This window comes from Pan paniscus, chromosome 11 (genome assembly GCF_029289425.2).
Source record: "Pan paniscus chromosome 11, NHGRI_mPanPan1-v2.0_pri, whole genome shotgun sequence".
Lineage (NCBI taxonomy): Eukaryota > Metazoa > Chordata > Mammalia > Primates > Hominidae > Pan > Pan paniscus.
Window position 1 is genome coordinate 24,712,398 of NC_073260.2, and position 22,936 is coordinate 24,735,333.

Below are 22,936 nucleotides of genomic sequence, written 5' to 3' on the forward strand. Positions count from 1 at the left end.
GTATATCTTTATTAACAGCATGAGAATGGATTAATGCGGTGTATCTTTAGGGTTAATTTTTCAGCATGGACTTTTGAGCCAAATGGAAAAGATATATACAGTTTTGTTAGATGCTACCAAGTTCTGTTCTGTAAGAGTATATGATATCTGAGATACCTGTTTCCTCATGCCCTCAGCAACTGTTTAGGCTCTCCCAATCCTACAGGTGAGAAACGGTATCTCATTTTGGTTTTAACCTGCATTTCCCTTACCATGAGTGAAGACTAACATCTATTCATATGTTTAAGGGTCATTTTTATATGTTTTTATTAATGATCTGTTTATGTCTTCCACTCTTTTTTCTTTTTCCTGTTTCCTGTTAATTTTTGCGTGCTCTTTATATACTAGAAATACTAGCTCCTCAAAGTCAAGTTTATTAATGTTTCATTGAATCTGGACTTTGGGTTGTCGTTAGCCTTTCCCTACATCCAGTTTATAGAGGAATTCACCCACACTTCTTCGTTTGCTTGTATAGCATTATACATCAGAAATATAACCTATTCCATTTGGCATTTATTATTATGTATTTAGGAAGTATGGATCTAACTTTACACTTTCTCCAAATGATTATATAGTCATTTCAGCATATTTATTAAGGAGAATATCTTTGGTCCAATCATCCATCTGAGATGACACCTTTATTATCATATACTAAATTTTCATATATATTTGTGTCTCTTTCTGAACTTTCTATTCTACTCCACTGGGGAGTCTGCCTGTTTTTTTGTTTGTTTGTTTGTTTTTTGAGACGGAGTCTCACTGTCGCCCAATGCCTGTTTTATTCTTGCTTGTTTTTTCATGTAAATGTTAGGATCAATTTGTCTAGCTTCAGAAAAAATCTTGATGTTATTTTCGTCATGATTGTGCTAAATTTACAAATTAGGGAAAATTATAAATCAGGAAGAACTGACACATCTATAACATTGATTCTTCCTAACCACCAACCAATGGCTTTTCATTTGTTCAAACCTACTTTGTTGGCTTTCAGGACTATTTTCAAGAGTTCTTTATATTAATTTTGCAAATTTCTTATTAACTTTACTCCTAGGTATTTTATCTTTTGTTGCTATTGTAAATGAAGTTTTCTCTCTCACTATTGTTGTAGTTAGTTATTGCTTGCGTATAATAACACTATTGAGTTCAGTATGCTAATTGTATGCCTTGCTTCCCTTCTGAATTCTTTCATTGTTTGAGTAGTTTTGTTTTTGCTTTCCGATGGTTTACCAGTAATACTATTATGTAATCTGCAAGTAGAAATACTTTAACTTCTTCTTCTTCTAATTTTTATGTCTCCAATTTACCTTTTCTGATTGCAATGGTTAATGCCACCGCTACAATGTTAAAGTCAGTAGATATCTGTGCTTCGTTCCTGATTTTAAATAGCTCCAGTATTTGCAAATTAAGGAAGAAGTTGGGTTTAGGACAAAGGCATAGAGGTAGAGATAAAGAGAGAGAGAGAGAGTGCCATTTTATCATATTAATATAATATCCATCAATTCCCTCTTCTTTTTTCAGCATCTATAAAAAAAATCACAATTTCTTTACTCATATCGAATCAAACTTCCATTCCACAGATAAATTTCACCTGATCATGATTTATTATCTTCATACTGTGAGGTTGGATTCTGTTCACTAATATTTTATTAAGAATTTTTGTATCAGTATTGGTAGGTAACATTGCCTTGTAATTTTCTTTTGGATTATCCCTATCACATGTGGTTATCAATATATACTTGCTTCACAAAAAGAATTTGGAAGTTTTATTTTATATGCTCTAGAACAATTTATGTAGTACTGTAACTGGTCTTTAAAAGCTTGGTGAAACTCTCCTTGTGCAACCTTCTGGACCTGTTGCCTGTTTGGGGGAGGGTAGTTGCTTAATAAATTTCTTCTACAGAAATTGATAGTTTCTATCTTTAATGCAGTCAATTTAATAAACTATTTTCCCAGAAAACTATCTACTTCATAGTTTTTCAAAGTTTTTTACATAAAAGTATATTATGGACTCTAAAGATTTTTAAAATTTCTTTTGTTTCAACAATTTTTCCCCCTTATTCTTTCTAATTTTATATATTTGTGCTTTCTCCTTTTTTTCCTGATTAAGCTACATAGTATTTCTATTTTGTTAATTTTTTTCAAAAAAAGATTTTGATTAATTAGATCTGCTTTTTAATACTCTAGTAAATTCTGCTTTTAATCTTATACTTTCTTTTCCTTACTTTGTTGCTCTTTTTCCAGCTTTAAGAATTGGGAAATTATTTCATTCTTTTATTTTCTTGATACAAGTGTTTAAACACAGTGGTAGACAGAATAATGACCCCACTGCAAAAGATTAAAGTTGAAGATACAATTAAGGTTGCTAATCAGTGACCTTGAGATAATTCACAATTACCTGGGTGGGCCCCATCCAATCACATTGGGAGAATCTGCAGCCCACTCTGGGGCAGGTTTCTGCCACAACAGCACAGAGGCCAGGACAGGAGAGGAGGTGGCAGCAGTCAGGAATTCACCAACATCCCCTTCCTGGGGAGAGGGAACTAAATTGTCAAGTGACTTGCTTGGCCAATGAAAACATAACAGATAGGACACTAACAGGGGCTTAGAAATGTGTTTTCACAGTGGGGCTTGCTGTGTCTTCCTCTAGCAGCCCCAGAAGAAGAACACACCTGGCTAGCCTACTAACCCAAAAGGGGTAAGAGACATGTGAGGCAGAACCACTCCAGCCAACCTGATAGGCACAGTGGACATTACAGCATGGTGGACAAAGGAATGGACTGCTGGAGAGGGGTTCAGCATATGTCCTCCCTCCTCCCTGCCTTTGTGGTTCAGTCCAAACCCCACTGTCCCCAACATTCCCCAGTTCCCCCACTCTGTGACATCACAGACAGCCTCCTGTCCACTCTGCCAGCTGCAGGTGAATGAGGCTCATAGGTTAGACCTAAGGGTAAGAGGGGGTAATTTTTCTGTACTAAAACAGAAAATGTCCCCGCAACTCCTGGACACCTATTCACTTTGCTACAAGAAGCACCCCTTATTTGCCTTGACCCCACTGTTTCTCTGTCTCTGGGTCTCAGTCTCCCCCGCTGTGCTGAAAGACTCCTGAGGGCTCCCCTAGCTCCAGACGACTTCCTGTTTGACTTCATTGATCTTTCTTATTCTGATCAAGGTGCTGTGGGGTCCCTAGAGACCTGAAACTCACAGCCCACTGGGGACAGCCCAAGGGCCCTTTTCTTTGGCTCCTGCTTCCCTCTAGAGGCGGGCACTGGTAATGCAAGAAACACCACACCCGCCCCTACTCTGTCCCAGCCAGCATCTCAGTGATATTAAACGCCTACTGTGTACCGCATACCCTGCAAAGCACTTGACATCTTTATGTCACCAAATCCTTACAACGGCATTCTGCGGGTAGGTTTCACCATACCATTGCACAGACTGGAAAACTGAGGTTCAAGGAAGCTAAACGGCCCGAAATTACACAGCAAGGTGCAACAGGAATTAAGAACTGAAGTCCATCTAAGTAAAAAAGGAGTGTGCTCTTAACTGTTATGCTGTTCTGCCAGGCTTCAGATGGAGCCTTTCCATTTAAAAACCACTTACCATCAACTCTTGGAGGTCAAAGTGGTTCTGAACATCTCATTCTGGAATTGTATAGACAGAATAGAATCTGGCTTCAGATAAAACTACATTAAAATCCCAGCTGTTCCTCTTGGCTGCCACACCTGAGCAAGTCACCTTTCTTAGGCTCAATTCCCTCCATCTGGAAAATCAGACAAAGTCCTGCTTTGCAAGGTGGAGAGGAAAATGAAATGAGCTCAGCAATGTCAAAGGACCTGCCCAAATGCTCAATGAATGTCAGTGTTCTGTTTCTATTCCCATAACTTTCTGAGATTAAAGAAAAAAAAAAGCCTGTTCATGGAAGGGAGAACGGGGTGAAGGATTGAGCGTACCATTGTCCAACAGTCAGACAATGTTCCTGTATTTATTCAATCAGTATGGAGAGCATACACGTTCTGCACACAGCCCCGTGTTGCATCCTGGGACCCGAAGGTGGGCTGGACCCACCCCTGCCTCCTCGAGAGGGAGGCTCTGTTGCTCTTGTCCACGGCAGTATCCCCAGCACCGCAGTCAGTGCTTGGCACCAGTAGGTCCTCAGAAAGTATATGCTGAACAAATTTTTTTAATCACTGATTTTTTGTAGGCAAATAGGCAGTGAAAATACAGTCCATTCAACAAATATTACTGAGCATCCACTGTGGTTTAGGCAGACACTGGAATGACAGTCAGGTCCAGGACACAGGGAAGCCCAGGGGACAAGGGAACCATAAAGGAAATGCCTCAATTCATCCCAGGTTTAAGAGATGCCTTCCTGGCTGGGTATGGTGGCTCACACCTGTAATCCCAGCAACTTGGGAGACAGAGGCGGGCAGATCACTTGAGATCGGGAATTCAAGACCAGCCTGACCAACATGGCGCAACTCTGTCTCTACTAAAAATACAAAAATTAGCTGGGTGTGATGGTGTGCACCTATAATCCCAGCTACTCAGGAGGCTGAGGCAAAAGAATCACTTAAGCCCAAAGGGTGGAGGATGGTTGAAGTGAGCCAAGATCGCACCACTGCACTCCAGCCTGGGTGATACAGTGAGACTCTGTCTCAAAAAAAAAAAAAAAAAAAAAGGAATGGCTTCTTGAAGGAAGTGACACCTGAGCTGTCTTCAAGTGTGATGAGGAGAGGACATGGAGGTGCAGGTTTCAGCTTGTGCAGAGGCACAGAGATGGAACAGTAAGAAACAGTCTGGAGCACAGCCAGCAGCTCCTATGGCCGAAGAGTAGTGACTGAGTTGGAATGAACGGACCTGGCAAAGTCGACAGGGGCAGATCCTCAGACAAGTTCGAGCAGCAGAACAGGGGAGCCACTGAGGGGTTAAGGCAGAGGAGGAGTGACCTAACAGGATTTGCACCAGGGGCAGATCTTCTGGTTGCAGATGAGCCACCAGAGAGGCTAGTGGGAAAGCAGTGGTCAGGATCCAAAGGCAGGAGGCGCTAGTGGTGAGGGCAATGGCAACGGAGGGTGGCTGACAATGGAGATATTTATGGGATAGATTCAAAAGGCCTTGATGAATGTGAGCGGAGGGGAGGTAAGGGGTGCCCCATTTCTAGCTGCAGACACAAAATGAATAGTGGTACCTGTCCCCAAAATAGGAAACATGAGAGGAGGAAAAGCAAGTTTGGGATGGAGAGGGTGGAGAAGAGAGGTGGTCCCATCAGAAGGCAGCCAAAAGCAACCCTATAAGTCATCCATAAAGCCATCCATCAGCTTGGCAGGTGGATGAGGCAGGTGGTGTCTTACTGATTGTGACATTCTTTGCTGCTCCCCGGTGACAGCACCTGCTTGGACCCTGGACCAAAGTGAGATACATACAGGTTCATCCAACCATGCCCTAAAAGCTGTTAACCACCTGTCCTACACCCTGCACTGGGGACCCAACAGTGAACACAGGAGACTCCCTGCCTTCCTGGGTTTACTAATGGGAAAGTGAGTACGTGCTCATAAATAAATTCTAGGCTACTTCTGAACATGACAAGGGGTGCAGAGAAGCATGAGGTGAGGAAGGGAAATAGAGAGTGCTGGGAGCAGGGAGGAGGCTTAAACAGAGGGAATAAACAGAGAGAATTAAATAGAGTAAATAGGCCAGAGAAGGCCTCACTAGAAAAAGTGTTCATGGCCAGGCATGGTGGCTCACGCCTGTAATCCTTGCAACTTGGGAGGCCGAGGCAGGCAGATTTCCTGAGGTCAGGAGTTTGAGACCAGCCTGGCCAACATGGTGAAACCCCGTCTCTACTAAAAACACAAAAATTAGCCGGGCATGGTGGTGCGCACCTGTAATCCCAGCTACTCAGGAGGCTAAGGAATAAGAATAAGGAATAAGAATCGCCTGAACCCCAAAGGCGAGAGCTGAGATCGCCCCACTGCCCTCCAGCCTGGGCAATAGAGTGATACTCCATTCAAAAAAAAAAAAAAAAAAGATAAAGTGTTCTTTAAGCAAAGGCTTGAAACAAGTGAGAGAATGAGTCTTGTGGATTTCTAGGGGAAGAGCGTTCCAGCAGAAATGCAAACAGTGGTGTGTTTGGTGTGGCGGGAAAGGGGTGAAGGGTAAAGTAGCAGGAGACAGTGAGGGACAAGTGGATAAATGGTTAGATTATGAGTTTTTTCAAGACAGGCCCAGGGAAAGACTTTTCTTTTATTCAACATGATACTGGAAGCCACTGGGAGGTTCTGGGCAGAGGTGTGACATGATCTAATGTCTGTAGGAGGAGGATTCATCTGTGTTGGTGCTTAATGCTGATGCTTAGGAGCCGTTGCAATAATCCAAGCAGGAGATGCTGGTGACTGAGGCTGGAGAGGAGCACTGGACGGGTGGGAAGTCACTACCCAAGGATGAGGCCATGGAGTGAACCCAGTGTGCTGTGATCGACACACGACCACCGATGATGGAAATTTCCAGAGTGGGGCTTTGGCCACAGAGAAAGGGGAGCAACAGCAGATGGCCAGAGCCTGGAAAAGAGAAAGGAGGTTGGGAATAAGATAGACTTACAACCTTCGGTCATCAGAGCTGGGAGAATCCTTGGAAAGATAGATGACGCAGCCCACTGACTTCCTGTTGCAGATGCGGGGGGCCTCAGTATGGGCTAGCCCAAAGCCACACAGCAAGTTAGTGGCAGTGCCAGGACTGGGACCAGCAAAGCTGGGCTTCATCACCATGCTCCTGTGGGACCTGGGCCCAGCTGGAATAATGGAGTCAACAAACCATATGGGAAGACAATGAGCACAGAAAGTACTTTGGGGCACCTCCCATCAGAGCGGCCAGTTTACAGACAATTAAACACTCATTACTCCAAGGTGGTATTACTGTTCCCATTTTCCAGATAAGAAAGGGAGGCCAGTGGGTGGGCAAAGTGACTCATGCCTGTAATTCCAGCACTTTGGGAGGCTGAGGCAGAAGGATCTCTTGAGGCCAAGAGTTTAAGACCAGCCTGGGCAGAATAGCAAGATCCGGTCTCTACAAAAAGTTAAAGAAAAAAAAAATTAGCCAGATACGGTGTCACACACCTGTAGTCCCAGCTACTCAGGAAGCTGAGGCAGGAGGATCACTTGAGCCTAGGAGTTTGAGGCTGCAGTGAGCTATGATTATGCCACTTCACTCCTGCCTGGGCTACAAAGCAAGACCCTGTCTCAAAAAATAAATAAATAAAATAAAATAAAGTGAGGCACAAAGAGATTACAGAACCAACCCAAGAGCACACATACACCTAGAGAGAAGGCAAATCTGACCTTTAAACACAAGCTTGTCTGTGTGGGCTGCCGCATCTCCTGGGGTTCTGCTGCCATAGGACCTGGCAAAGCAGAGATTCAGTTTTCCAGCTACAGTCTTAAGTTCATCTAGAAAACAACCCTGCCCAGAGAACTGTGCTGGACCTCCAACATCTGTGGTTCAAGAAGGCAACGCTACAGGGAAAGACTGGCAGAGTGGAGGCTCCATGTCCTTTCCACAGGTAGGAGAAATGTGCACAGTTGAGGAAAGACTGACCCTCAGAGTGGTGGGCCCAGGCAGGTGGGCCTGGAACTGCTGGCCACAGGGAGCTACAGCAGGTCAGAGAGAGGGGAAGGGCCCACTATGACCCAGCGCTTAAATAACAATGGGTTTCTGGGATTGGAGCTGCAGAGCCAGGAGCCCCAGTGCCCTTTCCTCCTCCCACCACCCACCAAAACATGGGGTCCAAGATCTTCTGTTGTTGCCGCAAGACCAGCGAGGGGTCTTCCACCACTGTTGGCTTCCACAATCCAAGAATGTTTGAACAGCATCATCCACGGTCCTTCAGTAGGTTCCAGACGTGGGTGTGTGATAGTGTCAGGAACACCTGAATGATTCTCTGCGTCTCGGCCTCCCCGGCCACCTCCTGCTGGGACATAGTCAGACTTCTTTCAGCCTTCTGGGAGTGTGGAAAGGGCGTAGTTACTCAAGCCTGGAACAACACAGCCTAAAGACTCTATCAGTTATTAGAGATTAGTTATTAGGTGGTAGATATTCGTTGAAATCACTGGCTTTAGTCCTCCATGGCCGTTTGTTGATTTATTTAATTTCTCACTGAGTTTGTGGTACTTTATTAGATGGTAGTTTAAACTCTGCCTCTGCTGCTTACTGAGTTTGGGCATGTCGCCGACCCTCCCTCTCTAAGCCTCAGCATCCTTCTCTCCAAAATGAGGATAACGATAATATATTGCCCACTGTGCAGGCTGTTAGGAGGATGAAGGCAGGCACCGTGTGTAAGTGAATGCATATGGCCCCACACAAAGAAGACATTCAACAAGGCCGGGCACAGTGGCTCACGCCTGTAATCCCAGCACTTTGGGAGACTGAGGCGGGCAGATCACGAGGTCAGGAGATCGAGACCATCCTGGCTAACATGGTGAAACCCCGTCTCTACTAAAAATACAAAAAATTAGCGGGGCATGGTGGTGGGCGCCTGTAGTCCCAGCTACTCAGGAGGCTGAGGCAGGAGAATGGAGTGAACCGAGGAGGCGGAGCTTGCAGTGAGCCGAGATCGCGCCACTGCACTCCAGCCTGAGCGACAGAGCGAGACTCCACCTCAAAACAAAAAAAAGACATTCAACAAATGATATCTGTGGATGTGTATAAGGATCAGCTGGGCCACGCTGAGGTAATGAGTAAACTCTAAAATCTCCATTGCTTCACCCAGCTCGAGATCATTCTTAGCTCATACAAGCAAACTTTTATTTTTAAAGCGATTAATGATTTGAGGAGTCTCTGAGTGGAGTATGGCCAAGATAGGTTATACGCGCATCACTCAAAGCCTTTACCCAGGATAAGTTTATTCCTCTGTTCTTTCAGATCTGAACACAAATTCTCTCCACAGTGCTGTACCAAAAAGACATCCACGCCTCCCCTATGACAACCGCATGATGCTCAAGGCGTGCACCCTTAGGAGGCCATGAGCATTCTAGCCGGCGGCACCCACGTGGTCCCTGCGGCTGCACAGCTGCTGGGCTTCCATGAGGAAGAGGGCAGTGGACAGGAGTCATGAAGACTGATTCAGAAACTCCCCTGCAGGAGGAGAAGACGTCTGAGCCATCCCTGTGCCACCACCAAGAGTCACTCCAGCTTCTGAAAAAGCCACCGTGGGGGGGAGCCGCCTCCAATTAAAGTCCTTGGTCACATCAGAGGAAGTGTCTCTCCTCCTTCCCCCTTTGCCAGCCCTACCTCTGAGATTCCCAAAAACATGGAGCAATTAGACCCTGGCACCTCTTGGAAAGAAATGTGGTTTTGTCATTTTAACGCATTAACACATTTGTTTCAGTCACTCCTAACCAACCTAACAGGGAAGTGCTATATTAGGAGAGGCCAGTTTGTATAACAGGCCACTGTCATAAATGTCCAGAGCTCCAGGGCACAATTCTGCTCGCCTACTGTGCGACTCCATTTGATGCTCAGGGCCATAGGGAACAGCAGGGCATGTTGTGAAAAACTCTACAAACAGCAGCCCTAGAGTTATGCAATGCATAGCCAGTGCAGATACGCAGCACCGCTTGTGCTGAAACACGGAGTATGCAACTGTGAGTAATATGCAGAAGACCCCACATGGTTTCCACATTAGCCAGGGAGCCAGGCACGGAAGTGTATCACTCTGACATAATAGGGCAAAAACTTGGAAAGCAAAATGACAAAGGAGCATTTTGCAACTGACTCGGGGATTCATGGAAGGCTTCCTGGAGGCGATGGTGCTTGAAGGGAAGTTAGCTAAAAGGAGAAGGGATGATATTCCAGAAGGAGGGAATACAATCAGCAAAGTTGGAAAATAGGGACACGACCTGGGAGGGCATGAGGGTAGCAAAGTACCAAGTCTGGAAAGACTCAAGTGAAAACCTGAGCCAGGGTTTGGTGGGAGGTGAAGTGGGCAGAGCATCAAGAGCTTTGTATCCAGGGAAAGGGAGCTGAACTCTATCTTGAAAATAATGGGAAGCCACAGGTGAGTTTTAAGCAACAAAGTGACACAGCCTGATTTCCAACTTTTGTACTATGAACAGTGCCTTAGTCTGTTCAGACTACTAAAAGAAGATACCATAACCAGGTGACTTACAAACAACAGAAGTTTATTTCTCACAGTTTTGGAGGCTGGGAAGTCCAAGATCAAGGCTCCAGCAGCATCAGTGTCTGGTGAGGGCCTGTTCCTCATAGAGGGCGCTTCTCGCTGTGTTCTCACATAGCAGAAGGGGCGAGGGGTCTCTCTCAGGCTCTTTCATAAGGGCACTAATCTCAATCGTGAGGGCTCTGCTCTCATGACCTAATCCTCCTAAACCTCCCAAAGACCCCAATTCTTATACCATCACCTTGGGAGTTAAGATTTCAACACATGAATTTGGGGGAACATTAACATTCAGACCATAACAAACAAGGCGAGTTGGAAGACAACACTTTTTTTGTTTGTTTGTCTGTTTGTTTGAGACGGAGTCTTGCTCTGTCACCCAGCCTGGAGGGCAGTGGCATGATCTTGGCTGGCTGCAACCTCCACCTCCCAGATTCAAGGATTCTCCTGCCTCAGCCTCCCAAGTAGCTACAGGAACGTGCCACCACACCCAGCTAATTTTTTTTTTTTAATTTTTTTTTGAGACGGAGTTTCTCTTTCGTTGCCCAGGCTGGAGTGCAATGGCACACTTTCGGCTCACAGCAACCTCTGCCTCCCGCGTTCAAGCAATTCTCCTGCCTCAGCCTCCTGAGTAGCTGGGATTACAGGCACCCTCCACCATGCCTGGCTAATTTTGTATTTTTAGTAGAGACAGGGTTTCTCCATGTTGATCAGGCTGGTCTCGAACTCCTGACCTCAGGTGATCTGCCCGCCTCAGCCTCCCAAAACGCTGGGATTACAGGCGTGAGCCACCGCGCCCGGCCTAATTTTTGTATTTTTAGTAGAGACGGGGTTTTGCCATTTTGTTCAGGCTGGTCTTAAACTCCTGACCTCAGGTGATCCGCCCATCTCGACCTCCCAAAGTCCTGGGATTACAGGCGTGAGCCACTACACCCGGCCAGAAGACAACTTATTAATTAGCACTCCTTATGCCTTCCCCACCTCAGAAAAGAGAAGAATAAAGGAATATGATGTCTATGCCATGGCATTGTGGAGTAAAATTCATACCTTCAATGAAAAGCCCATCCTGGCTATAATGTGAAGGATGGATTTTGTTTTGTTTTGTTTTGTTTTTTGAGACAGAGTCTCCTCTGTCATCCAGGCTGGAGTGCAGTGGTGCGATCTCAGCTCACTGCAACCTCCACCTCTCGGGTTCAAGCGATTCTCCTGCCTCAGCCTCCCAAGTAGCTAGGACTTACAGGCGCATGCCACCACGATTTGAGTGTAATAGTAATCACAATAGACAGCCTGGTTCCTTGCTTACTCTGTGCCAGATCCTCTTCCAAGTGCTTCATCAATATCAACCCAATCAGCACAATAACCCAACAAGGTTAGAACTGTTACTACCTGATTTTACAGATTAGGGAACTGAGACACAGGTTAAATAAATCTTTTAAGGTTTACACTAACTCACATTAAGTGCCAGAGCTAAGACTTGAACTCAAGAAACCCAACTGCAGAGTCCACACTCTTAACAACTTGGTTATGCGGCCCCTCGATAATGGTAGAATGACATTCAGTTATTACTCTGGACCCCAAATTGACTGTTCATCGCCTGCTCTTCAAAAATGGAGCTGGCCCTTTAAATATTTTTCTTTTGGTAGTTGGTGCAATGCTAGGCTCTGTCAGGAGGGGGAGCTAGAGACACGGGAGGAGGAAGAGGCCTTCCTTCCTGGTTGTGCTGGGCTCATCTTAACAGCACAGAGCTCACAGCTTCTCCAACATCACCCTCCCGCAGTGCAGGCAACTTTTCCAGAACAGAAATCCTGCAGAGGATGGTGGTCAGTAGCACTTTGCAACTAGCAGCTTCTCCTAGTGTCCCCCACAAATAGGTGTGCCTCTAATCAGACACTGTTCCATGACAGCTTTCCCTGGCACCCAAGGGCAGTCTTCTAGAACATTCTCCCAGACTTCTCTGCCACTGTGAGTCACAGCCATGCCCTTCCCAGCAACATCTGGATCTCAGCTGGGGATAGAGCCTGGGGGTGTTCTTTCTTAGTTCTAGGGGTGCTGGCTGCTCCTTATGTCCATTATTCCTATATTCTTTAAAGCTCTCCTGACTTCTTACCACTCCTTCATTACTCCAATCCCCTGTTCTAGTTAGTATTTATATTAATCTTCTCATATTCAAATTGTTATGTGGTTTCTGTCTCCCAAGTGGATTATGACTAATGCAGAAATCAAATTAAGAGGCTGGGCTTATGTCTGTGGCCCCAGAAATACAGGAGGCAGAGGCAGGAGGATCACTTGAGGCCAGGAGTTTGAGATCAGCCTGGGCAACACAGCAAGACCCCATCTCTACCAAAACAAAACAAAACAAATTAAGCGACTGCGTAGGCAATCAGGACAGACAGTGATACAGGCCTAAAGTAGGGCAGCAGCAGTCAGGATGAAGAAGAGGACCTTGAGTCATATTTATCAGGCAAAGCTGGCCAATTCTAACTCAGAACCATACAGGAAAGAAGATTCTAGGGAATGAGGTCCTTGTGGTATTGAGGCCAAGTTGACAACAACAGCAGATCACTTAATTTTGGGCTATTCCAAGCTGGAGGGGCCTATGGGACATCCAGATGACCATATTAAGAAGGTTGGCAATATTTAGCAGGAAAAGGTAAAAGAACTATAGCTGGAAGGAAGCAGAGAGGCCTACCACATGTGTGTGGAGTTGTCAGCTCACTGCATCGTGGCACCTCTTCCCCATGGGATGAGACCCCACTGGCATCTGTTGGGGGAAGATACAGTTCACTTTCCCGGACCTCATGTCCAGAGTCCTCTTCCACTGCCCATTCTCATACTGTATCCCCTGGACCCACCCTCTTACCCAGATTCCCCTTGTCGTATGCATTCCTCACCTCCTCCCATGCAAAGGTCCCACTTTCCTTCCCCAGCAAACCCCATATTCCTTATTTCTTGGACTGCTTTCTGCAACAACTGTAGCAGGTGCTTTACACAAAAAAGATGCTCCTTAAATGTCACTTCCTGCTTTGATAATTTAGAAACTCCTTCACAGAAGGGATGCAAAGAAACCTCCATCCTGTGACTTTTTTAAAGGGCTCTCAGCCACAGGGTGACATCTTTCTTTGAAGGATTTTCAAATAGTAACAATAAAAATAATCATGGAAACCACAGCTGGATTTACTTCTGATCATGGTAAACTAGCTTGTATCAGACCAACCCTCCTGCTGACAGCAGTTTAAAAGCAATTGTTCTTTTCTCTTAAATGTGTTTGAATGCATCAGAGAGATATCAACATAGTCAGGACATGAGGGGCCAAGATGCTGAAGAGAAAAGTAGAGAGAGGAGATGAGCACCGAAGCCTTCTTATCCCCTTGAGGCACCTGCCGAGTCCTAAGCAGAGTCCAAGTAGCTGAAAAGTTGAGTAGAGCTTTCAGAAGTCTCACAGCGGCCAGGCGCGGGGGCTCATGCCTGTAATCCCAGCACTTTGGGAGGCCGAGACAGGTGGATCACGAGGTCAGGAGATCAAGACCATCCTGGCTAACACAGTGAAACCCCGTCTCTACTAAAAATACAAAAAATTAGCGGGGCATGGTGGTGGGCGCCTGTAGTCCCAGCTACTGGGGAGGCTGAGGCAGGAGAATGGCATGGACCTGGGAGGTGGAGCTTGCAGTGAGCCAAGATCGTGCCACTGCACTCCAGCCTGGGAGACAGAGCGAGTCTCTGTCTCAAAAAAAAAAAAAAATAGGTCTCACAGCTTGGGGTAACAAAAATTGGAGGTTTAGGACTCACCATGAAAGAGGAGTCCTGGTTTTATACACACACACACAGACACACACACACACACACACACACACACACACACAGGTTTTCAGCTAAAACCCCTGTAGGGCTACAACCTGAGAGTAAGGTTTAATCACAACTAGACTAGCTCTCACAAAGCCCAGGGTCAAGTTTATCTCAAGCCTACATTTCCCAGAAGCAAAAGTAAATCCTGCCTGAGGGAAGATCCAGAGCCTTGTATATCTCTTCAATATTTCATTTTTCAAAATGTCTAGCATTTAATGAAAAATTACCATGAATATCAAAAAATAAGACCAACTGACTGAAAAGCAAAAGGAAAAAAAAAGAACCAGATATTAGAGTTTGCAGACATGAACTTTAAAAGCAGTACAATTAAATATTGAGGAGAATAGAGGACAAGATTGGTAATTTCATTTGAGAACTGGAAACTATTTTTAAAAAAAACAAAATTATAGAACTGAACATTATGATGGATGAAATTAAAAACTCAGGCTGGGCATGGTGGCTCATATCTGTAATCCCAGTGCTTCAGGAGGCAGAGGCAGGAGGATTACTTGAGGCCAGAAGTTCGAGACCAGCCTGGGCAACACAGCAAAACCCTGTCTCTACAAAACATTTAAAAACTGGCCAGGCATGGTGGCACCTGCCTATAGTCCTAGCTACTTGGGAGTCTTAGGTCCCAGGAGTTTAAGGTTGCAGTGAGCTGTGATTGTGCTACTGCACTCCAGCCTGGGCAACAGAGCAAGACCCTGCCTCTTAAAAAAAAAAAAAAAAAAGATAAAAAAATTAGAAACTGGATTGATTTTTAAATGAAACATAGGGTTAACAAAAAAACTCCATTGATAGGATTAAACACAAATGAGGGCAAGATTAATGGAGAAGACGAGTCAGTAGAAAATATCCAGGCTGAATCACAAAGAGCCAAAAGAATGGAAAAATACCAAGAAGGGTCTTAGAGATATAGTGAAAAGGTCTAACACTTATCATTAGAGTCCTGAACAAGATGAGAGAGAAGAGCGTGAATGCTGTGATGAAAGATATTATGTCACAGTTTCAAGATGTGCTATGAACAAGCACAAGCAGGAAAAATACTTTAAAAGCTACAGCTAGGCACACCAGAATATAACTGCTAAAACTCAATGCAAAGAGAAAATATTGAGAGCAGCAATGGGGCTGACAGATGACTTCTCAACAGAAGCAACAGAAACCAATGACATCTTCAAAAGGTTGAAAGAAAATAACTGCACTAACCTAGAATTCCTTACTTACCAAAAATATCTTTCAAAAATAAAAACAAAATACAGACTTCTCAGCAAACAAAAATTGAATTTGTCACCATAAGATCTGTACTGAAAGGAAAATACTAAAGGTATTTCTAAATATACTATACTAAATATGATACTATATTGAAGAAAAATTCTAAAGTTAGTTCCAGAAGCAGGATCCAAAATAGATGTATGGAAATACAGAAAGGAACAAAGGGCAATAAAATTGAAGTAACAAAGAGCAATAAAAAGTAACATGTGAATAAATCTAAATGAATATTGACTATAGAAAGCATTAATAAGAATGTCTGTTGTGGCTTAAAATACATAGAAAATTGAAATCCATGACAAGACTACCGTAACAGGTAGAAAGGTGAAAGAATTGTATAGTTGTTGGGGCCAGGCACGGTAGCTCTCACCTGTAATCCCAGCACTTTGGGAGGCTGAGGCAGGTGGATCACTTGAGGTCAGGAGATCGAGACGAGCCTGGACAACATAGTGAAACTCTGTCTCTACTAAAAATACAAAAATCATCAGGGTGTGGTGGTGCACACTTGTAATTCCAGCTACTCGGGAGGCTGAGGCAGGAGAATCACTTGAACCTGGGAGGCAGAGGTTGCAGTGAGCCAAGATCGTACCACTGCACTCTAGCCCGGGCCACAGAGGGAGACTCCGTCTCCAAAAATAATAAAAATAAAAAAAGAATTGTATAGTCGCTGGGTTATCCAGGAAATGATAGAAGTGATCATGTATAATACACTTCAATAAGTCAAGGATGCTTGTTAAATCTAGGGTAAGAACTGAAAGAAAAGTATACTTCATATGCTAATAAAGGAGAAATTACCCAAAACAAACAACCTTAATCCAAAAGAAGGAAAAAAGACAGAAAAAAGAAAAGAACACAGTAAGAGAAAAACCGATAGAAAGAATTATTAGTAAGATGGTACATTCAAACCCAAGTCTATCAGTAAACACATTAGATATAGTGTAGTAAATACTTTGAATTAGAAAAAAACTTAATTTCAAAAAAGCAAATCTTACATGCCTACAAGGGTGAAACCTTAAATGTAAGAATGTGAAGAGGTCAAAAGTAAAAGGATGAACAAAGATATACTATGCAATGACTAACCAAAAGAAAGCTAATTTCCTCTCAGTAAGCAAGGAATAGAGAAGAAACTTTCTCAACTTGTTAAAGGATATCTCATCTAGGCATGGTGGCTCAGGCCTGAAATCTCAACACTCTGGAAGGCTGAGGTGGGAGGATCAACTCCAGGAGTTCAAGATCAGCCTGGGCAACATAATGAGACCCCATCTCTACAAAAAACTAAAAAATTATGGCTGGATGTGGTGGCCCAGGCCAGGCACAGTGGCTCACGCCTGTAATCTCAGCACTTTGGGAAGCCAAGGTGGGTGGATCACCTGAACTCAGGAGTTCAAGACCAAACTGAGCAACATCAACATGACAGAACCCTGTCTCTACCTTTTGGTAGCCAAGCATGGTGGTGCATGCCTGTGGTCCCAGCTACTCAGGAGGCTGAGGTGAGAGGATCACTTGAGCCTGGGAGGCAGAGGTTGCAGTGAGCCAAGATCCCACTACTCCACTCCAACCTGGGTGACAGAGTGAGATCCCATTTCAAAAACAAAAATAAATAAATGGCATATAGACCCAGATACTCAGAAGGATTGCTTGAGCTCGGGAGATCAAGGCTGCAGTAAGCTGTGATTGTGCCACTGCACTCCAGCCTCCAGCCTGGATAACAGAGTGAGACCCTGTCTCAAAACAAAACAAAAAACCTACTAGGGCCGGGCACGATGGCTCACACCTGTAATCCCTAGCACTTTGGGAGGCTGAGGCGGGCGGATCACAAGGTCAAGTGATCAAGACCATCCTGGCCAACATGGTGAAACCCGATCTCTACTAAAAACACAAAAAAATTAGCTGGGCGTGGTGGCACACGCCTGTAGTCCTAGCTACTCGGGAGGCTGAGGCAGGAGAATTGCTTGAACTCAGGAAGTAGAGGTTGCAGTGAGGTGAGATCGGGCCACTGCACTCCAGCCTGGTGATGGAGCAAGACACTGTCTCAAAACAAAACAAAAAAAACCTACCAGAAAGTCCGGAGCTAACATTATATTTAATAGTGAATGCCAGGCATGGTGGCTCACGCCTGTAATACCAGCACTTTGGGAGGCCAAGGAGGGCAGATCACCTAAGGTCAGGAGTTTGAGACCAGGCTGGCCAACATGGAGAAACCCCATCTCTACTAAAAAAAAATAAAAATAAAAAAATAAACATATAAAAATTAGTCGGGTATGGTGGTGCAGGCCTGTAATCCCAGCTATTCGGGAGGCTGAGGTAGGAAAATTGCTTGAACCCAGGAGGTGGAGGTTCCAGTGAGCTGAGATTGTACCACTATACTCCAGCCTGGGCAACAGACCAAGACTCTGTCTCAAACAAACAAACAAAAAATAGTGAGACACTAGAAACTCCCACTACAATCATAAACAAGGCAAGAATGTTCCCTCTTACCACTACTCTTCAACATCATACTGGAAGTCCAAGCCAATGAAATAGGACAAGAAAAGGAAATAAAAAGTATACAGATATACAGATGAGGAAGGAAGAAATAAAACTGTGTTTGTCTACAGGTGAGATGATTATCTCATCAACAAAAGAATCAACAAAGAAACTCCTAAAACTAATAAGAGATTATAGCAAGGTTGCAGGATACAATGTGAGTAGATAAAATTCAATCACTTTCCCATATACTAGCAATGAACAAATGAAATTTGAAACTAAATACACAATACTATTTTATTAGCACCCCCAAAAATAAGATATTTAGGTATAAATCTTATAAATCTAACAAAATATGTACAAGATCTATAAGAAAAATTACCAAAAAAAAAACTGTAGGAAAAGGGAAAAACCCCTACAAAACTGATAAAAGAAATCAAAGAACAACTAAATAAATGAAGACAGATTCTATGTTTGTGGATAAAAATCAATATTGTGAAAATGTCAGTTCTTGCAACTTGATCTATGGATTTGATGCAATCTCAATCAAAATAAACAGTGAGTTAGTTTGTGGATATTGACAAACTGATTCTAAAGTTTACATGGAAAGGCATAAGACACACAATAGCCAAATCAACATTGGGAGAGAAGAACAAAGTTGGAGGACTCACACTACCCAATTTCAAGACTTACTATAAAGCTACAGTAATCAAGACAGTGTGTTATTGGGAAAGAACAGACACATAGATCAATGGAACAAATAGAGAGCCCAGAAACAGACCCACATAAGTATAGTCAACTGATTCTTGAAAAAAAAAAAAAAAAAGCAAAGGCAATACAATGGAGCAAAGAGAGTCTTTTCAACAGATGGTGCTGGAACAATATGCAAAAAATTAATCCAGATGGAGACCTTACAACCTTCAGAAAAACTAACTCAAAATGAATCACAGACCTAAGTGTAAAAACACTCAACTATAAGATAACATAGGATAACATAAACTAGGAGCCAACAGCAGCCAGCAGCTGCAGAAGAAACGCCCCCACTGACTGAGCCCTTACTGTGGACCAGGCTTTGTGCTTCACATCAATCACTCCCATTAATCCCCCTTATTATCACACTCCCCCCTTAATACATGAGGAAATTAGGTACAGAAAGTACAGAAAGAGTGAGTATCTGGCCCAAAGTCACCAGCTTGCTCTTTATCTCCTTGCTATATTATCTCTGGATGCTGAATTCCAGAGATTTGACTAAAATCTTTATTGACATAAATATACCCCATGGCACTGAAATAGCTGAGGTCTGAGGCAGACTGAATAATCTTAACGGTTAATGACCTGCTAGATCAACAAAAATATACATCAGGTATCTACAATATACGAGACAAAAAATTTTTTAAGTAACAATTTATTGAGCTTTCACTCAAGTTTGGTATTCAAAGTTGCAAGCACTTGACATTTTTTTACATCATTTAATCCTTACAACAACCTGCCAGGTACATGCTCTTATTCCCATCCTATAGATGAGGAATGAGACTCAATGAGAGGAAGAACATTGTTTTTAAGTGGAAGAACTTGGATTAGAATAAACAGAACTCTAGAATCCATGCAATGAGTTACCACCTTCACTCTCACTCGAAGACATCGCACTGCCTCCACCATGGCCACATCTATCACTAACACAGAGCCTTAAGACTTAGGAGCTGGCTGGGCATGGTAGTTCACACCTGTAATCCCAGCAGCATGGGAGGCCAAGGCAGGAGGATCACTTGAGGCCAGGAGTTCAAGACTAGGCTGGGTAACATAGCAAGACCTTATCTCTCTGAAAAAATTACATTTAAAAAAAATAAATAAAAATTAAATAAAATTTAAAAACTGATGAGCATTCCTGTGTGTAGTATGCGATCTTCACAGCAACCCCGTAAAGTAGGTGAGACAGAGATCATAGGGATTTTATAAATGAGGAAACTGAGGCACAGATGCCGAGAAATGTACATTGTGGGCATACCCTGAAAGCCCCACCCACCAGGTGAGACCATCAAAAATTCTAAAGAAAGGAAAAGTCAGGAAAAGAAACACACATCAAAGGCTCTCAAGCAGACCTTACAATTGAAAAACTGCTGCTTTGTCATTTAACAAACACATTTTTATTCTCTGTTAATTACTTACCAGGGTTCTAGGACTGACTGAGAAATACGGGCTTCTTTCTATTGGTCACATTCACAGCCAACATTTCCTCTGTGCCAGGTCAGAAAGACAGTGGTCACCTTCGTGAATAATTTCCTTGAGCAAAGCTGCTCTCAGCCTTGACCAAAGCAGCCTTTCCAGGGGCTGGTCTATACCCATGATCTCTCTTCTCTGGCACACAGAAAGTGAATGGTCAGACTCATCTCTTGAATGGCAAGCCACGTGTTTATTACATTTCTTGTTCACCAGAACCACTTTATTAAAAAGCGAAATGACAATCAGAAAGGTTAAGTGACTTAGCCAAGGTCACACAACTTGGAAGCAGCAGATCAGGAAGAAAAATCCAGGTCTGCTAGGTATGCCAGTCTTCTGTCCAAGGGTGTCCTAGGACCAGGTCATCTCAGCCATGTGGGGTTGCCAGATGTTTCTGCATGTGGATAAAGATAGATAGGCCAAGGGCTACGAGGGGGCAGAATAAGCTAGAAATTCCCAGAACTTTGGTCCTAGAAGGGCCCTTAAGAATCATCCAGGCCGGTTGTGGTGCCTCACGTCTGTAATCCCAGCACTTTGGGAGCCCGAGGCGGGTGGATCACCTGAGGTCAGGAGTTCAAGACCAGCTTGGCCAACATGGCGAAACCCCATCTCTACTAAAAACACAAAAAATTATCCAGGAGTAGTGGTGCACACCTGTAGTCCCAGCTACTTGGGAGGCTGAGGCATGAGAATCACTTGAACCTAGGCGGCGGGGGTTGCAGTGAGCCAAGATCGCGCCACTGCACTCCAGCCTGGGTGACAGTGCAAGACTCCATCTCAATTAAAAAAAAAAAAAAAAATCATCCAATCCACCCATTATATTGATGGGCAAACTGAGGACCAGGCAAAGAAAGCAACTTGCCAAAAATTACACAGCTTGAAGTGGCAGATCAGGTCCAGAACCCAGGTCCATAGCAATGTCATCATTCAAGTGAGTTTGGAAAGCAATTTGCAAAAGCTGCTGTGGGGATGGCAAAGCAATCAATCCACAGGATTTTTTTTTTCCTTAGCAGGTCCAGGTCATGCACAAAGAGTACAAGGTGTAGTCTCTGTCCTTAAGGAGTTTACAGTCTAGCTAGAAAAACTGGCATATACACAGGAAAACAGAATCAATACCATAAAACATCAGAACAAGCAGCAGCTGTATCAAGAATTTAAAGGAGGCAGAGAGCAGCAGGGTTGGCTGTGTGGGAAGGCTTCCTAAAGAAGGGCTTCAGAAAGCTGGACTTTGAAGCATGAATAGGAGTCCAACAAATGGAAAGGAATAGGTAAGTCAGTCCAGGAAAGAGCGTGAACTCATAAAGGGGTTTTGTGGGAGATGAAGCCAAAATCGCAGACAAAGGCTAGGTCTTGGGGGCTGGGGATCCTTTAGATGCGTTTGGTCTTGGGTCTATGAAACAATAGGTCTTCAAACTTGTTCAGGAGCAGATCACTTGGAAGCCTCTGAGCTCTTCAAAGAATTCCACAAGTGGCTGATCACGCTTCATTCCAGGACAATGTTCATGTCGGGAAACATAACCGTTGTTCTACATCTGTAATATAAAACCACAACCACAAGCGTGCATGCCTGTGAACAAAATAAGTCCTCAAGTCAAACAGGATCAATCTTTCTCAAATATTCCTATCAACAGTTATCTGCCCTTGATCTCTTTCTTCTGTCTCTGTCTTCTGCAGCCTGTGTACTGGTAGACAACACGTACACATACCACTGCTTTTCACAAAATATGGGGGAGAAAAACTTAAAAATTGAGAGAATTCTGAAAACTTACTTTTTTTCTTTATATTGGAAAAAGGCAGTCTGATAATTTTAGGGGTTCAAGGCAATGCCACATAGAGCAGTATCCTCTCTGAGCCTCAGTTTCCCCATCTGGCATGAAGGGGTTGGAGATGGAAACATCATCTGAGGCCAAGTTTTGGACACATAATTTGCCCAGTCTGGTCATCTTCATGTCTCCTGGGTTCTCTGAACAATGAAAGCAATGGGGGTCCAGTCTTTCCATACGTGTCCACAGTTCTAAGCAGCAGAGAGAGTAGCTTTGGTGGGACTAGCTCTGTAACCATCAGCTTCTGCAAAGGCCAGGGGGTCAGCATGAGATGTCAAACAAGGATTTTTGTGCTGGGCCCTGAAGTGAGCACAACACCCCAGTGGCTGACATCACAGGCCCCTTTTGGAGTGCCCCCAGATGCTTCTCTCCTCACCTGGGGCTCCCCATTGGCCATCTTGGGCTCCTGAAGCCTTCCTGACTGCTCAGTCTTGAAGGAAGATGAGTACCTTCATCCCTAGGTCACCTCGCCAGGAACGGGCAGCACCCTGTGCCTAGGATGTAGGCTTCTATGAGCTGGCAGGGGCATGGAATTCTCGGAGAGTTCGTGTGTCGTGTCCCCATTGCCTGAGGGAGCTGGGAGGTCACTAGAAGCCGGATGTAGTAACCGCCAAACACTGCCAGCAGCTGGCGGGCCATTTCCTAGAAGAGGCAGGGAAGCAGATTGAATACCACAGGGGAGCCCCTTGAGGAAAAAGGGCTTAGGCACCAGGGGAAGGCCATGCTGCTTTCTTGCCCCTGGACCCAGCAGTGATGCTCACTAGGAAGAACCAGGCCAGGTCAGCACCTGGGACTCTCAGAAGATGCCAGCCTGGTCCAGAAGCCCAGTTCTGCAACTCATGGCCTGTGGGGCTCCTGCAGCCTCAGTGTCCTCGTTGCCAAGGTGGGTAACTAACTGCTGAATGGCAATAATAATACGCACAAAAAAAATATGCAACCTCGAAGCCCTAGAGAAATTACCTAATTTCTAATTATCTAATTTTTTAAGCCTAGCTGGCCAGTCATGGTTGTTCAAACCTGTAATCCCAGCACTTTGGTAGGCCGAGGTAGGAAGATCACTTGAGGTCAGGAGTTTGAGACCAGCCTGGGCAACAGAGCGAGACTCTGTCTCTACAAA

At 44.3% G+C, this 22,936-nt stretch overlaps 2 protein-coding genes across 8 annotated transcripts in view; one reads left to right on the forward strand and one right to left on the reverse strand.

Moving 5' to 3' along the window:
- Positions 1-7,777: 7,777 nt before the first annotated feature.
- TEX53 (testis expressed 53) lies at positions 7,778-9,278 on the forward strand. Its single transcript, XM_024930132.4, has 2 exons — positions 7,778-7,917; positions 8,950-9,278. The coding sequence occupies exons 1-2, from the start codon at positions 7,809-7,811 to the stop codon at positions 9,051-9,053; spliced, it is 213 nt and encodes a 70-aa protein (XP_024785900.1). The 5' UTR covers positions 7,778-7,808; the 3' UTR covers positions 9,054-9,278.
- Positions 9,279-19,900: 10,622 nt separating this feature from the next.
- The window catches only part of TMEM268 (transmembrane protein 268), a 34,517-nt gene continuing 31,481 nt past the window's right edge, over positions 19,901-22,936 (reverse strand). For 4 of the 7 annotated variants that reach the window (XM_034928922.4, XM_034928923.3, XM_034928920.4 and 1 more), the window contains one exon: positions 19,901-22,461. In XM_034928922.4, the coding sequence (XP_034784813.1) occupies positions 22,282-22,461 (180 nt within the window). In that variant the 3' untranslated portion in view covers positions 19,901-22,281. Of the gene's footprint in view, positions 22,930-22,936 lie in introns of all 7 variants that reach the window. The other 3 variants (XM_063593925.1, XM_034928924.3, XR_004664297.3) reach the window with 2 other exon arrangements.